Source organism: Crotalus tigris, unplaced genomic scaffold, assembly GCF_016545835.1.
Source record: "Crotalus tigris isolate CLP2741 ecotype Arizona unplaced genomic scaffold, ASM1654583v1 scf7180000017576.4783729, whole genome shotgun sequence".
In the NCBI taxonomy this organism is placed as follows: Eukaryota; Metazoa; Chordata; class Lepidosauria; order Squamata; family Viperidae; genus Crotalus; species Crotalus tigris.
In genome coordinates this window covers 1,950,174-1,962,767 of record NW_024096487.1, presented here as the reverse complement: position 1 = coordinate 1,962,767, position 12,594 = coordinate 1,950,174, and the positions used below count along the sequence as shown (strand labels likewise).

General features: G+C 38.5%; 1 protein-coding gene across 1 annotated transcript in view; it reads left to right on the top strand.

Moving 5' to 3' along the window:
- The window catches only part of CREB3L1 (cAMP responsive element binding protein 3 like 1), an 89,803-nt gene that overhangs the window by 61,297 nt on the left and 15,912 nt on the right, over positions 1 to 12,594 (top strand). The window contains exons 7-8 of the mRNA XM_039358525.1: positions 2,953 to 3,011; positions 8,767 to 8,835. Coding sequence (XP_039214459.1) covers positions 2,953 to 3,011; positions 8,767 to 8,835 — 128 coding nt within the window. The remainder of the gene's footprint in view (positions 1 to 2,952; positions 3,012 to 8,766; positions 8,836 to 12,594) is intronic.

Below are 12,594 nucleotides of genomic sequence, written 5' to 3'. Positions count from 1 at the left end.
CCAGCTCAACTCTTTATGGCTGTGTTCATGCACTTTTCATAGCAATATTACAGAAAAAGTTTGCCACTGTTTGCTTCTGGAATTTTTTATTGTTCTGAATTCTCAGAAAGTTCTGCATCTAAATATTATTTAGGGGTAACCCTACTTAGGTTCTGAAATCAACAAAGATCTGCTAGGAACTGCCACGTGCTTTGGAAACTAGACAATTTTATTTTCATATCCCCCTTTCCTTTTCCCTTTCTTATGCTCATATATTATATGATCTTGGAGAGAGTATAAATATGCCACTATTTACCATATTACTGTTTTATTTTGCATTCATAATGTACAACATTTAAACTTAGTTCCATCAGCTGGTTGCCCAATAAATATTTTTTACTCAAGTGAATTTAGAAGCAAATGTCTACAATACTGATTCTGAGTAAGGATGAATCTGCAAAGTTGAATGTTCCCTAGCAGCATGAACTATTAAAAATATTTTAAAAATCTAGTTAACATTTAACTTTTTCCTGAAATCTGCAAAAACAAAATACACTTTTGAAAAGAAAATGCATTGCTGAAAATAGTGTGCTAATGAAATAAAAAGGTAAATATACTCCAGGCAAATATCTGGACCCATACGTTTAATTTTCTTACCAACAGTCTTATCAACAGTATGGGAGTAGTTTTCCATTGTCTTCATCTAGAATAATATTTCAGTTTCCCAACTCTTGAACCATTATTAGTAATATTTAATGTTGGGAAAGGATGTCTGGAAAATCTGAAAGATTGCAAAAAAATGTTTATTAAACTGCAATTGTGGTCAGTAAACTGGATAGGATTTTTACTGATTCACGTATCCATAATTGTAGATTCCTTCCTAAATGTGAGTTTTCGTGAACTAACAATATGTGTTAGTCACTTTCTATGAATCAAACATAGTCTCCAAGATAAGGTGCAGTCCATCTGGAAAGAATGATTCAGCTTCTTTTAGCAATTCTGATCCACCAAGAAGTTAAGCTACAGTCGTTTGTCCGCAGGCTGATTTGCATTCTGAATATAACGTAGACTTGATTCATAAATATGTATTTAAAATAAAGTTCTGGCACAACCTCAGAAGACAATGTGCTATACTAATACTGTGGGAACTTTATGAGATGTCTCTCAGGCAAAATATTGTAAACTAACAGTATTAGTTAGATATCTTAGAGCTGACTACAACTTATGTCACCCAAGATAGATCTGTGTAAGGATTATGAGAAATCTATATATTGGATTGGGCAATGTAGCTTGAGAGCAAATGTTTAGGAGTAAAGAGTCAATCGTTTCATAGAATAATGCCTTAGGAAGATGATTCAAATATGGAGAAATTTAATGTGAGTAGACAATCCAACTTAATCTATAACATATGCATACACTGAGCAAACTATTGGTCTCTCTGTCACACTATTGTCTATTCAGTTTGGCAATTACTTTCCAGTTCTCCCTCAGTACCGCTATTTCAAAGAATTTTTAAAATAGAGATGCCAGGAACTTTTATTTTTGCATATAATATAAAAGCATAAATGTAAAATGAAAACATATGCTCAGCTCGACTATACACATATAAGAAGAGTCATGTGAGTTCAGACTTAAAATTGCTTAACCAGAGGCTAATGGTCACCAGTACAAGAATGCAGAAGCAAAAATGCTATGGCGAGGCATACCACTTCTGTACAGAAAATAATCCTGTATGTAGCTATAACAGATACAAGCTGCAGCTAGCTAACAAGATTTCATTTAAATATAAGGAAAATTTTCCCGACAGTAAATTCTGTACACAGAAGACTACCTAAGAAATTTGTGGGTAGTCCATATCTGAAGGTATTTAAGAATAGACAAACAACTTGATGGATTAATTGATTCTCCTGAACTCTGCAGAGGGTTGGACTAGATGATCCTTATAATCCCGTCCAACTTTCCAGTTCTATAATTTTGTTAGTCCATCTAGCTCACTTTGTATTGATTGAATGCACATCTCCAAGATCTTTAAATGTATTTTAAAAAAGGCTAAATTAACAATGGGATTGAACCTAGAAGTTTATGCATACATATTATATATATATATATATATATATATATATATATATATATATATATAATAGACTGTCTGCCAATTGGGACAATTTATGGGTGATCAACAGCAGAGTATAAGGGTCTGTTGCTGCTTCATGGACAGACTTGGCCCTGCCATTAAATAAAGTCAGGCACTTGCCTCAAACAGGAGAAGCCAAAGCCTGAGCCAGGTGAATTGCAATCTGCTATATAACCCCAAACTGTTATTGTTATTCTCAGATACGGTGGAGCATGTTGGACTATTCCCAATCTAGTCAACCATCATTTGGATTGGCTTCTGTATGTGGTATTGGGAAGGACACAATTTTGTGTTTTGCCTCAGGCAACACATCCTGAGCCAGGCCTGACCATAGTCACAACATTTCAGTCTATACTCTAAATCTGTGCAACAATCTGGATTGCTGCACAGGGAGAAGATGATTTGTAGCATCTGTGGGGTGTACATTGCACCTGATGACATCTCTTTAAATCACAAACAACTTATCTTGGCAGCTTCTTTAAAAAAGCCTTCCTCAGAGACAGTTTCCACAAACAGATGTCCTGTGTCTTAATTTAGAATACCCCCCTCCCCCAAATTAAATTGGAACTTTAATGATGGGAAAGAACTCATGCCATTTCCTGGTCTAAAACCACAATCTGTCAACCATACCAATATTCACCAAGCAACTCTTTTGTCCACCAACATAAATCACAAGAGGAAGGTTCAACAGTCCTTATTCAAAGGGGACTCCTGTGTAGTTGTGGGTAATCCTTCTCACAGTTTCCTGTGTTGCCTGAAATTTGACCATAGGTTGCTATATTTACATAATATGCAATTATTCTTGTGAGTGCAGCTAATATTTTTATTTTTCATTCTAGATTTCTGCACAGGAGAGTCGCAGAAAGAAGAAAGAATATGTAGAGTGCTTGGAGAAAAAGTAAGGCATTCTTTTCTCTGGGTGACCCCAGGAAGTTGATGCTAGGCTTGTGATGTCAGTAATTTCTCTTGAACTTGACTGGGATTTCTAGTATGATAATTATCTAATAGACAAACAACCCTTTATTTTGGTTCAGTTACTGCCCAATAGAATTGCCTCTTCTTGCATTATTGCATCTGTAGCAATCATAAGACTGTGAATGAAGACAAATATATGTGTCCCAGGATAATGTTGCAGGATCCAATCTGAGTTGGTCACTAGGATCTGAGATTTCAGGCTTGTGCTGGCCTCTGGTCCCGGTGACCAACTCAGATTGGATCTTGCAACCTTAAGACCTGTTAGTATTTTTTTCTGTCATTTCCTTTTGCCTTTGTCTTCTAGACATTTTCTCTAATATGTTTAAAGACTATATGAGCCGTGGTGGTGCAGTGGTTAGAATGTGGTACTGCAGGCTAACTCACTGCTCACTCCAAGAATTTTCTAAATGGCTCAAGGTTGACTCAGCCTTCCATCCTTCCAAGGTGGGTAAAATGAGGATCCAGATTATTGGGGGCAATATGCTGACTTTGTAAACCACTTAGAGAGGGCTGTAAAACACTATGAAATGGTATATAAGCCTAAGTGCTATTGCTATATGACCTATAGCAGCCAGCTGTGTACTAAAAGGGCAGTTTGGCAGTCAGGGACAAAATTATATGTTGTGGTGCCTAATGCTCCATGTAAAGTTTGCCTTAAGAAAAATAAAGGATTACATTTGGTTCGGATGTAAAAAGTAATAGGTTTAAACTTTAGCCAAAAAGATTAAAATTATATATTACAAACAACTTTCTAAAAACAGATCAGATTTTTTTGAGCCAAAGTAAATGTGTGATGAGTGATCAATCTTTCTGAATAAAAATAAATGGGAGACTGATTAGAAAGCCTAATTAGAGAGCCAGTTTGGTGTGGTAGCTAAGGTACTGGACTAGAAACCAGGAAACCACTACGGTAGTTATAGGCCTAGAGGACTTGGCTGGTTGATTTGGGGCCACTCTCTCTTAGCCCAACTCACTTCACAGGATTGTTGTGAAGAAAAAAGCAGCCCAGGGCATTAGGTGTGTACAACACCTTTACTTGACCAGAAATAAAGGTAGGATAAAAACCTAACAAACAAATAAAGCTCACATGGTATTTAAAAAAAATAATGAAGTGTTGCTTGGAATTGGCCTGCCATTTCTTGAATGTCACTTTTTTCCACTGAAATTCCTCCCCTCCAAGCTGTTAGCACTTCTCCTGTTTCAAAGAATTCCATGAACAAAAGCACAGAAACTATAGGAGATCTTGATCGTAGATCCCGTATCACATTTACCTGGATGCTTTAAAAACAGATAAAGACTTCAGATTAAGGACCATTAAGGTTCAACTAAATAAATGTTGCCAGGATTTAATTTGTCTAAAATACACAAATTTATTTGAATGAAGGGCTGCAATCAGTCTTGTGTATTCAGAAAGGGGATTGCATCAAAAGACATTGGGTTGACTCAGAACAAATGTCTGTAGCCAGTCTTCTTTCATCTCCATATTATTCCCCATTAATTAATTTCTTTGTATTCATTTTCTTCTCCAAATCAAGCTTGTAATGCAAAGTTCTTCAGGACATCTCTCCATTTATTGATTTCCAAAATATTCTATTAGTAAACTGCTCAACAGTAGTAACTTTGAGAGGCATCCAGGTGCCCTAGTGGACCACTGCTTAAGTATGAGTCAGCATTGTGCTGCAGTTGCCAAAAAACACAATGCATTCCTAGGCTGCATTAACAGAGGGATAGCATCAAGACAACAAGAAGTGATAGTGCCACTTTTACACCACACTGGTGAGACCACTCTTGCAATACTGTGTCCAGTTCTGATCACCATTATACAAAACAGATGTTGAAGCCTTGCAAAGTATTTAGAGAAGAGCAGCAAAGAAGACAAAGGGTCTGGAGGCTAAATTTTATGACGAATGGTTGAGGGAGCTAGGTATATCTAACCTGTCAAAGAGAAGGATCTGGGGGTCATGATAACTGTCTCCAAGTACTTGATGGACTGTTACCAAAAAAAAAAAAAAAAATGATTGACTTGTTCTCTAAGGCAGTGTTTCCCAAACTTGACAATTTTAAGGCATGTGGACTTCAACTCCCAGAATTCCACAGCCAGCGTTGCTGGCTGTGGAATTCTGGGAGTTGAAGTCCTCATGCCTTAAAATTGTCAAGTTTGGGAAACACTGCTCTAAGGCATCAGAAAGCAGGACAAGAAGTAATGTGTGAAAGCTTGTCAAAGAGAAATACGACCCAAAGGTAGGAGAAATTTTCTACAGTAAGAACAATTGAGCGATGGAATAGCTTGCTTCCTGTGATTGTGGGTGCTCCATCACTGGAGGTTTTCAACAGTAGACTGGACAACCATTTGATTGGGCTAATATAAGGCTCCTGCCTTAAGCATGGGGTTGGACTAGAAGACTTCTGAAGTCCCTTCCAGTCTTATGTTTCTATATTTCTTAATTTAATAAGCAATAATAAGCTGTAGGTTAAAATATGAAAAGATTACTGCAACTTATTAGAAAATATTCACTCTTGTTATAATTCCCAGTCTGAGAAATCTCAAGCTCAAACCCTTTCTGAATCTCCTCATAAATTTTATTTTATTTAAAATAAATAATTTTAAATAATTTTATTTTCCCACAAGCGTATTTATTCATTTGTACATCTCTATTTTTCTTTTTACTTCCATTGAAGATTGGAAACTATTCTGCCACCAAATGTTACCAAGTATCATACATTTCAGAGGCTGTATCAAAGCATAATGATGATTTATGCAACTCATCAGCCATGGAATAATCAGAACTTATTTATGGTTAGTCACATAAACATCTTGAGATTATGTCTAGCCTTTCTGTCCTTTACCTCTTTGCTGATGATACATGTTTCTTTGTTGTCATTGTTATATACCACTGATGGCGAACCTTTTAGAGACTGAGTGCCCAAACAGCAACCCAAAACCCATTTATTTATCGCAAAGTGCCAGAGCTACATCAGCATTGTGGTGCCCTCGGGGGGGGGAGGGAGGGGCCTCTGAGTGCCGCTTCTGGCACGCAAAAAATGGGGGCGCAAAAATGGGCCACCATGCTGCAAGGCACAAAAACAGCTGCTGCTGCCCCGCAAAGTGCAAATACAAGGCACTGCATCACCAAGAACAAGGCAGGGCTAGTGAGTATCACGTAGGCACTAGCCCCGCCCCATTTGCAGTGCAAAATACTTCCCCCTCCCTTTTCTTCCAGTCCAACAATGGTTGGTGACCTCTGCTCTACCACCTCTACTCAAGCTTGCTAGTCAGCCGCTTCGCCTCCTTTGTGTTGGGTGGGGCTCCTGCTCTGGGCAGCGGTGGCAGCCTGATGGGCCTGCTGCTGATGGTGGTGTGCGTGTCAACAGAGAGGGCTCTGAGTACCATCTCTGGCACGCATGCCATAGGTTCGTCACCACTGTTATATACAATGTACACGGGTTTCATAAACTAATAAATTTAACAACTTTATTTATTAAAGGCATCTAATAAATAATAAAGCAATGTGATGTGTGTTTCAGAATACAGTTTAAAGCAGTAATTTCACTGTGTAGCATTATGCAAATGAATCGATAGGAAAATGGAGAATAAAGAACTCTCCTTGGGCCTCTTCAAAAATCCTTGAATTTAGCATATAGTTTCCCAAGCAGTACAAATAGCTGAGTAAAGGGGGAAAAGAAGCCAAGATGTTTACAGCTCACATCCATGGAATCATAGTGCTGGAAAAGACCTTGAACATCATGTCATCCAACTCCTTGCTCAATGCAAGGTCAGCAGTGCAAGATGCTATTGCTGTATCCCCAACAGATGGCTATTCAGACTCCATTTGATTCCTTCCAGCAAAGAAGAGTCCACCACCTCCCAGGCCAGCCACTTTTGCTGCCAGACAGCTCTTTCAGTAAATTTCTTCTAAAGCTTAGATGAAATTTGCCTCCTTGGAATTTCTATTCACTTGTTCCAGGCCTGGAGAAAGAAATAATCTGTTCCATCTTTTGCATGACAACTATTCAGATATTTGAGGTCTGCGATTATATTTTGCTTTAATGTTTTCTTTTCCAAGCTAAACCTGTGCAAATCTACTAGCTGTAGTTCATAGAATTTGGTTTTCAGCCTATTCACCATCTTAACTGATTTTCTCTGAATGCATTCTAAAGTCCGTTTTAAAATGGGGAAGCCAGAACTGGACACAGCCTTCCAAATGCAGCCTGATTAACACAGAGCTAGAGGTTAATACTATCTATGGCCATTACTTCATTGTGTTATGTTTAATCTTTCCCCCTTTTTTCATTTAATAACATGGAACAAAGAAAAAGGGGGGGGGAAATACACCAATACACCAATTTATACTCAAGTCTGTTTCTACCTCAGTGAAAGTTTCTGCTGAATGTCTTTTCTCCCCCTATGAATTAAATTCATTTGTGAGTCTTTGAATTGATTTTATTCTACTATTAGGTGCTTCTCTTGGAGGAGTGTTATTTATTCCTTAAATGGCTTTTGACTAATCATTATTGTCTATTTTCTGATGTATAATGAAGATAAATATAATAAACACTGTGAATAATTTTGAAGGCGTCAAAAATGCACTGCAGTCAATAATAGTAATTTTGCTTTTCTTGCTACATATGGTGTACAGTAGGACATCATGACTTTGTGTAATTACATTTATCTTTGGCTGTTTTATTTATTGTCATCTTTAATACAATTTTAACCATCCTGAATGTTTCCTAATTGTAAGGCAACATATCAGTCCTTAGAACAAACACAGGGTTTATGACTAGGTCTTACTCATCCCTGATTTCTGTATTTTTAGTCAGAGCACTAAGCTGCTTCAATTCATTTATCAGATAGAGCCTGTTTCCTGGCATGGAGCAATCACAGAGATGCTTAAGACCAAATTGGATGTCATATTACCCACACAGTTGAAATTAATCCGCACAAATTCTTTATAGAAATGTTAGCAGTCCCAAGGAGTCCCAAGGAAGCCTGAACAGCTTTGGGATTATGAGGGAGGGTCGAACGGAAGTATAGGTTTTTCTCTGTTTACCAAACTCCCAACAAAATGGCCACTCCAAAATTGCTGTTTTAGTTTCAAATGGTGCAAATGGTGGGTGTTGTCTTGCTGAGAAGTAAGCCACAAGGCCTCCCATGAGCAGGCCATGTGCAAGGCCTGGAAGAAAATCCTTCATGTTTGCAAGAGGAATTCATGTCAGCGGTTGTGCTGCGTAATTTCTTCAGGGGGCAAAATGAGCCCGGGCCTAGGCAGACTGGTAATTTAGAATTAATTTTATTTAAACTGCCTCTTTTTAAAAATTGCATGTTTTCTCTTCTAAGTGAAATGTAATAATTATTGCAGACTCTTTTGAGACAGTCTGATATGCACAACTGTTACCACATGTCTGATAGAGGCTTTCCTTGAATTGTAAATAGAAAAACCAGTTTTGTCAGAATTGTGGCAGAGAAAAGAACAGGTTAATATCCTCCATTCTCTCCATGCACACCCACCACAATCCCCAGCCTGCTCAGGCTTTCCCAAAGTTTCTATTTACAGAACAAAATGTGTGCACTTTAATTGCTTTCACACAAATAATATCCTATTTGGTTCGAGTCCTTAGGAACTAGAATCTGGAGTAGAGTGGGTATACATCATATTCATGATTTTGTTTTACTTCTCCAGAGTTGAAACGTATACATCTGAGAATAATGAATTGTGGAAAAAGGTGGAGACATTAGAAAATGCAAACAGGTGAGGAGAACCCAAATGTTCCTATCTTTACCAAAAGGTCCTGTTGAGAAAAAGGGTTGGGAGAACGCAGAAGAAAGGAGAAGGAAGATCACTTAGCTCCCCCCACCCTTTCTTCATGATATATACAGATTATCTTAAATCCACACCAGTAGTGCTTGCATCGAGATTTTCTGAAAGTAATTGTTACCGCAGTCTTAAAATCTGCATATTGTCTTTACCGCCTTTCCTTAAATATTCACACATGTACATGTAATTTCTCCTTGTACATGCTTGTAGATATGCAGTTTTACCAAGTATATCCATATTTCCATATCACCTCTCCCATATTTGCATTTATGTATGCCACATAGTTTGCAGGGCCAAAAATATTTCAAGTTGAATATTACAAGATTCACTACCCACTCCTGCTATAAGATATTCCATTTAATGCATTGTTTGATTTGTCTAGCAAATAAATCTGCAATATATTTCTTTTTACATATCTACTTTTTGATAGATATTAGTTTACGCTGCAGGAACAGATTTTGGTTTTCTTCTGTTCTAGTTTTTTTCCCAGCAATGAATCAGCTGCATTTGGTTAGTAAGTTTTAGGAATTTTTGTGTTGAGACAGCCAGGACTGAACTTTTGTGGTTTATTTGCTTTTTGTAAAATTGGAGCAGGGGGAGAGAAAAATAGGCACATTTCCTGAGTGTATTCCAACCCTAATACTATACTGAGATTCTGCTACAAATGTCTTTCCAGACCAATTCTTAAGCTGACAGTTTCCTCTAAGGGCAATTATATCCTGCAGCCGAAGCTGTTTCTCACACGTGCTACCTCCAGCCTTTTCTCAGGGCAACTACAGAAATTCCAGCCTGAACTGGAATTGGAATTATGGCAAGACTTGATTTGTCGCTCTTACCATCCTTGCAGGGAAGGTAAACCTGGCTACCTGTGTGGACCAGTCTAATAATACCTGCCTTTTCCTTTTAGTGATTATTCCTTCCTCCCAAGTTACTGTGCCTTCTCTTTGCTTCCCCAGACCCAGATGATTGCACCCATGGATGCCTTCATCTCTCTTCCCACATTATCTCCCTTGATACTAAAGCAGACTCTTTTTTTATTATTATTAAAAGTTTTACAAATTTAATACATTATAACCCAAACTCCTCCCACCCCTTCCCCCCCTCCCCCACTTCCCAGAGCTGATTACAGGGTAAAAAATAAACAAACATAATCTAACTAACATAACCCGACTATGCTATCAATCAAATCCATAACACACTTTAACTCCTTTTCAAAACAAGTATTAACAAATTAAAAACAAAAATAATAATATAATTAAACCATAATACTAAAAATAATATAAATTCAACCATATTGAACTATTAAAAATAATCTAAAATCTACTCATAAGCAAGATAATACTTTTCAGTCTCATATTTCTTTGGAATGTAATCAATCCATCTTCTCCAAACTGAAATATATTTTTCTTGTGAATGGTCCTTCAAATAGGCGGAGATTTTCGCCATTTCTGCTAAATTAGACACCTTAACTATCTTTTTTAAAACAACATCATCAATAATAATCCTTTGTGGTACCATCCTAACTCTGGTACTATAAAAACCAAAGCAAGGGGCAGCAGGTTGTTCTTCCCTTCCCTTGCGGGTCCAGGGTAGAACTGGTAGTCCCCAGTTTCATAGAAGCAAGGAAGTCCTGTTTCTATGCTGCCATTTAAACAAGTGTTTAAAAAAAGTAAAGGAGAGAGAAGTGAAACAAAACTGTACTGAGAGCACTGGACAGGGATCGGGTAAGTAAGGGGAACATGCTTCACCCAGCCTGGGCAGAGATTAAAAGAGTACTCACTGGGAGATGTAGGGCCTGAATGGAATTTCTAATGTGGAAGATAGCTCATTGACTTAATAATCAGCGAAGCAACCGCAATATTATCAAAATTCAACTACTGCCATCCAGCAGTGATCAGAGCAGACTGATGAGATGAGATGAGATGGCTGCCCAGGCAGCAACCATCCAGTGGGGCAGAAGAGGCCTCTCAGGCACTGCCACCAACTTGAGCTGGGGCTGCTACTGGAATGGAAAAGAGAGGGAAACCATCTATTCTGAATGGCTCAAGATGGCTTAGGTCAGAATATAGCAGTTTTGAACTGAAACTGGGAAACATGGGGGTGAGATTTATGTACGATTGGCTGAGAGTGGGAGATATAGGGCATCAACCATTCCTGTACTCAGCAAGTGGTAAGTGGCCCTTATTGGTGATGGGCCAAGTAGAAAGTGCATCTTTAGGCACTTGTCTCTGTCAGACTGACTCAACCCCTTTTTCTACATAACTGAAGGACAAATTGGCTCCTTCCTCAAGTCTAGGTTCACGAAATAATTAGGAGTTCAACCATATTTCAGTACTGAGGCAGGAGACTGCCTTCCATTGCACAAAGCCACATTACTTACTGCATTGCACCCAAAGTCAGAACTGTTCTGCTCTCTTTAAACTGTCCAGCTGGCTTCGGTATACAGAGGATGCTTTTCTGCCAATAGTATTGAAATATAGTTTGGTGGTCAGATGCTGCATATGCACGTGCACACAACACCTGCAATCTTATGCAGCCTCCTTACTCTTCTGCACGGTAGGTCAACTCAGCTGGCTGCTAGTTGATTTGAAATGTATCAAGGATTAGATTCACTGGCGAGCTGTGTGCCAATGTCGCATAGGTATAAGCCAGAGTTATGGAAAGCCATTTATAGCCAAGAGCACAAAACAGATAAGGAGAACAAGATTTGAAGGACACAGGAAAAAATGTCAGGAAGGCAATGTGCCCTGATTCTCTTGCTAAAGCTCATTTCTTGGAAGAGTCCAGCACAGCTATTAGGTGGTTTTAGTTTCCAGACATAACTTTCACATTAGGAGAGGGTATGGTTTACTTAGAGGGAAGTGTTTCTTTTCTTAGTTTAAAATATGGTAAGGCACCCCTGTTGCATCTGGCTCCTCCTTTACTATTCATTTTACTTATTAGGGTCTGAACTTCTGCTTTAATAGTACTTTGGAAAGGTTGTCGGTAGAGAGAGTTGACAACTAGTTGAATCCTGAGTTCACTGGAAACAGAAAAATCCTTGTAGATTTAGAGGCCTGTGAGGAAGTGCTATTCCTTCCTAGACCTTGTTAACTGACTGTTGGTTGAGAACTTGTTCTCTGGTTGCATAGCACAGAGAGCCAAGAAAAGGGCATAGTCCCATTTGGGGAATCAATTGCTGACAGGTTTTTGGGGAAGATGTATATTAGCAGAAGATAAGCCACTGAGATGACAGCATCTAGTCAAGCTTGGCAAGTTTGAAAGAGCTAAATGAGATCAGAACTGATTAGTACTTAGATGAGAGATCACAAAGGTCTCTGGACTATAGACTATATTGGAAGTTGAAAGCCATTTCAGAAGAAGATAATGGCAAAGATGTTGAGACTCTAGAAAGAGTACAGAGAAGAGCAACAAAGATGATTAGGGGACTGGAGGCTAAAACATATAAGGAACGGTTGCTAGAATTGGGTATGTCTAGTTTAACGAAGAGAAGGACAAGGGGGGACATGATAGCAGTATTCCAATATCTCAGGGGCTGCCATAAAGAAGAGGGAATCAAGGTATTTTCCAAAGCACCTGAAGGCAGGACAAGAAGCAATGGGTGGAAACTAATCAAGGAGAGAAGCAACCTAGAACTAAGGAGAAACTTCCTGACAGTGAGAACAATTAATCAGTGGAACAACCTGCCTCCAG